We start from the raw sequence: 2,952 nt of genomic DNA on the forward strand, positions 1-2,952 counted from the left end.
TCTATGTAAACAAACCTCATCACTTGAGAAGGTAGGTGATGCGGACGTCGTGGAAGACATTTTGTCCCGTAACGCTCGCCGTACTGTTGGGGGGGGGAGAAGCGGTGTGGGGGAGATGTTCATGTTGCTGCGGTCTGCAGTCTGGACGTTAGATGTCGCTGAAAATTACACACTGTAGCTTTAAGCATGGCTCCTCTTCTGGATCTTTGAATCTCTTCTTTTTTGCTTTACTTCTAACAATTAAAAATACAGCTTAAACTAAAAACACCAGTACTCCTGCACACCTATTAAAAGTCAGGCTAGGTAAATTTCTGCAAAAACAATCTATAAATAAGTAAAAATGTCTTTAAATGATTAAGTTTTTTTTATTTGAGTAGGTAAATAAGGTGATCTGCCAAAGGAATGAGTATTTTTACTCCTTATTACATTTTGCTTAGAGTATGTAGGTGTGCAGGCATTTCTGGTTCTGGTGGTGGAGGTAATGAAAGAGAGGAGACCCTCAGGGTCCCTCAGATCTTTGAAATGGAGCTATGATCCCAGCCTGCAGAGTTTATGACATCAGTACAGGACTACGGTGCCACAGCGTGCAGAGGCAGCCATGACATTACCTCACAACTTCATAAAAACCTAAACACATCTGACAAGGTAGGGGATAACCCCATTAATATCATTATTTTTTTTATTTTTTTTTAAGGCTCTAACATTCAAGATATGAAACTGGGAAACCCACAGGCTCTAAATAGAGAAATTGTAATATTTTGGTGTATTTTTCAAAATGCACTCATAGATTTTACTCTGTTTGGGCTTTGCTAAGCTGCATTAGAGCTTTCTGTCTGTCCATGTTTATTCCAGAAGATAAGTGACCCTCAAGAAGATGTCCTGAAGGAGAGGAAGCTGTAAGGAGGGAAGATGTCTCGCTAGCAGACCATCAGGAGATAAAATGGTGTTAAACGGACACATGTGCAAACAGGAAAGGAAAACTGATGTGTGACTAGTGAGTACAAGCTGGCGGTCACCATGAAAGCTAAAACTGTTGCACCTTTTGAACCGTACTGACAACCTACAGAAAATGGTATGATCTTTTGAAATGCACTTTAAAAAATGTGGCGTTTACAGTTAAGACTTGGGTCTCAATTTTTTGCACCCCTTTCTATATTTCTGACTCCAGTCTGTTTTGATCTTTAACATTGTTTGTTTTATGCATTTAATGTTAATATGAATTTATAGTATTCAATTATTTTTCTGACGCTAGACTTTTACTGTGGGCAACTGAAGTCTTAACACTGGTGAAGGTACTTGTTTAGAAGTTGTTTTGTAAGACGGATCATTAATGCAGATCATGACTGAGAAGTGTGTCCTTCATACTGTCATTATGTCACTGTTTCCCATTAAAGCATCCCCTGAATTGTATTCCAGAGAAACACTGATGCTGTGCATCAGAAGACACCATTAGGACAATTTTGTCCTTTTCTTAAAAAAAGACAATAGTTGAGGTTTAAATATCTGCTTCAACATTTAAGAATATCTTGAAGATGAATGTTGCACAAAATATAAAGATTTACCACTTTTCACTCAAATGTTTTCACTGGATACTTTTATAGAAGAAAAAAAAATGTCTAATGTTTTAATACACATTTGTTGTAAGAAATAAATCTAATACTGCACTATAAATGTACTGGAGATTTTCTACAGAAGTCAGAATACAGTTTGTGCATAAGAGTTTGGGGAAATTGATTGGATGGGGGTGTTTATTAAATATTGTACGAAGAAATTGATTAATGAACAGACTAATGAATGGTGGGTACATGGATTGACGGATTAATTGATTAATAGATGGACTAGATTAACATACAGGGTTGATGGATGGATGACAAGATGAGTGGATAACCTTACACCTAACTGGATTGATGGGGGAATTGATATGTAGAGGAATAGTTGGATTGACAGATTGGATGGAGGTAAATGAATGAATGAATCAAGAAATGTTAAGCTGATCTGTATTAATCGAATAATAGTGGATGAAAATAAAGAAACTGAATGGATGAGAGAGGGCTGGTTTATGGGCCAAAGGACTAAAGGATGACTACTGATTTAGATAACAGATGCATGAATGAGCACAGATTTCTAGTAATAATTAACAAAGTCTTTGTTGAAAAATATTCAACATTTTTGCTCTTGCTTTCCACATGTAATGAATTCTCTGAACTTCAAGAGCTGTTGGGATCATCTAGACACACCATGGGACAAAGAACTGTAACACTGTAAACGTTTACTAGCTTTGAGTTTTTGTGCATTTCACACACGGTGATAAATATATATGCTGTTGCAACACTTTATCTTCAAATTTGCATTAATCTCATGATCTGATTACAGTTCAATAAATGAAAGTAGTAGTTATACAAGATTTTATTTTGTAGAGGATGGTTCATAATGGTAAAAATATCAGGGATTTGGAGAGGAGTAACCAAAAACATTTTCATGATCACAGGTATGGACATACCAAAACAAACAGTGACGATACTATATAAAATTCCTGCTAAACACAAACGGGTCACAAAAAGGTGTGAATTTGATTACATAAGAATGCCTAAATAATCATGGATTAAAACGAGAGCAGGTGGGAATAAAGCACACAGGATTGAACCATAAAGGTAATTTAAAGGATAAGTGGAACCTTTCAAAACAAATGATGCAAAGTTACCGGCAAACACAAAGCATTAAACTGCATTAGAGACGCACGCTGAAAGTGGATGAACTATAATAGAACAATGTAAATATTTTGAAAAACCAAATCAGCTTCTGTATTTGTGAATCCTGAGGAAAACCAAGTCCACATGTTTAGGTTTTAGATTCAGAGGAAATTAAACTGAATACTGGGGGAAAAAGTTCAGTTTGAACTCAAATTTATGATGGGTGATGCGTTTCAAAAGATAAAAAACAATTACTCCTTCA

General features: G+C 35.9%; 1 protein-coding gene across 1 annotated transcript in view; it reads left to right on the forward strand.

Moving 5' to 3' along the window:
• flvcr2 (feline leukemia virus subgroup C cellular receptor family member 2) overlaps positions 1–1,558 on the forward strand; it is an 18,657-nt gene extending 17,099 nt beyond the window's left edge. Inside the window, exons 10-11 of the mRNA XM_015386828.1 lie at positions 541–645; positions 853–1,558. Coding sequence (XP_015242314.1) covers positions 541–645; positions 853–900 — 153 coding nt within the window. The 3' untranslated portion in view covers positions 901–1,558. The remainder of the gene's footprint in view (positions 1–540; positions 646–852) is intronic.
• The last annotated feature ends 1,394 nt before the right edge of the window (positions 1,559–2,952 follow it).

The sequence above is a fragment of the Cyprinodon variegatus genome, unplaced genomic scaffold, assembly GCF_000732505.1.
Source record: "Cyprinodon variegatus isolate N-32 unplaced genomic scaffold, C_variegatus-1.0 Scaffold379, whole genome shotgun sequence".
Classification (NCBI taxonomy): domain Eukaryota; kingdom Metazoa; phylum Chordata; class Actinopteri; order Cyprinodontiformes; family Cyprinodontidae; genus Cyprinodon; species Cyprinodon variegatus.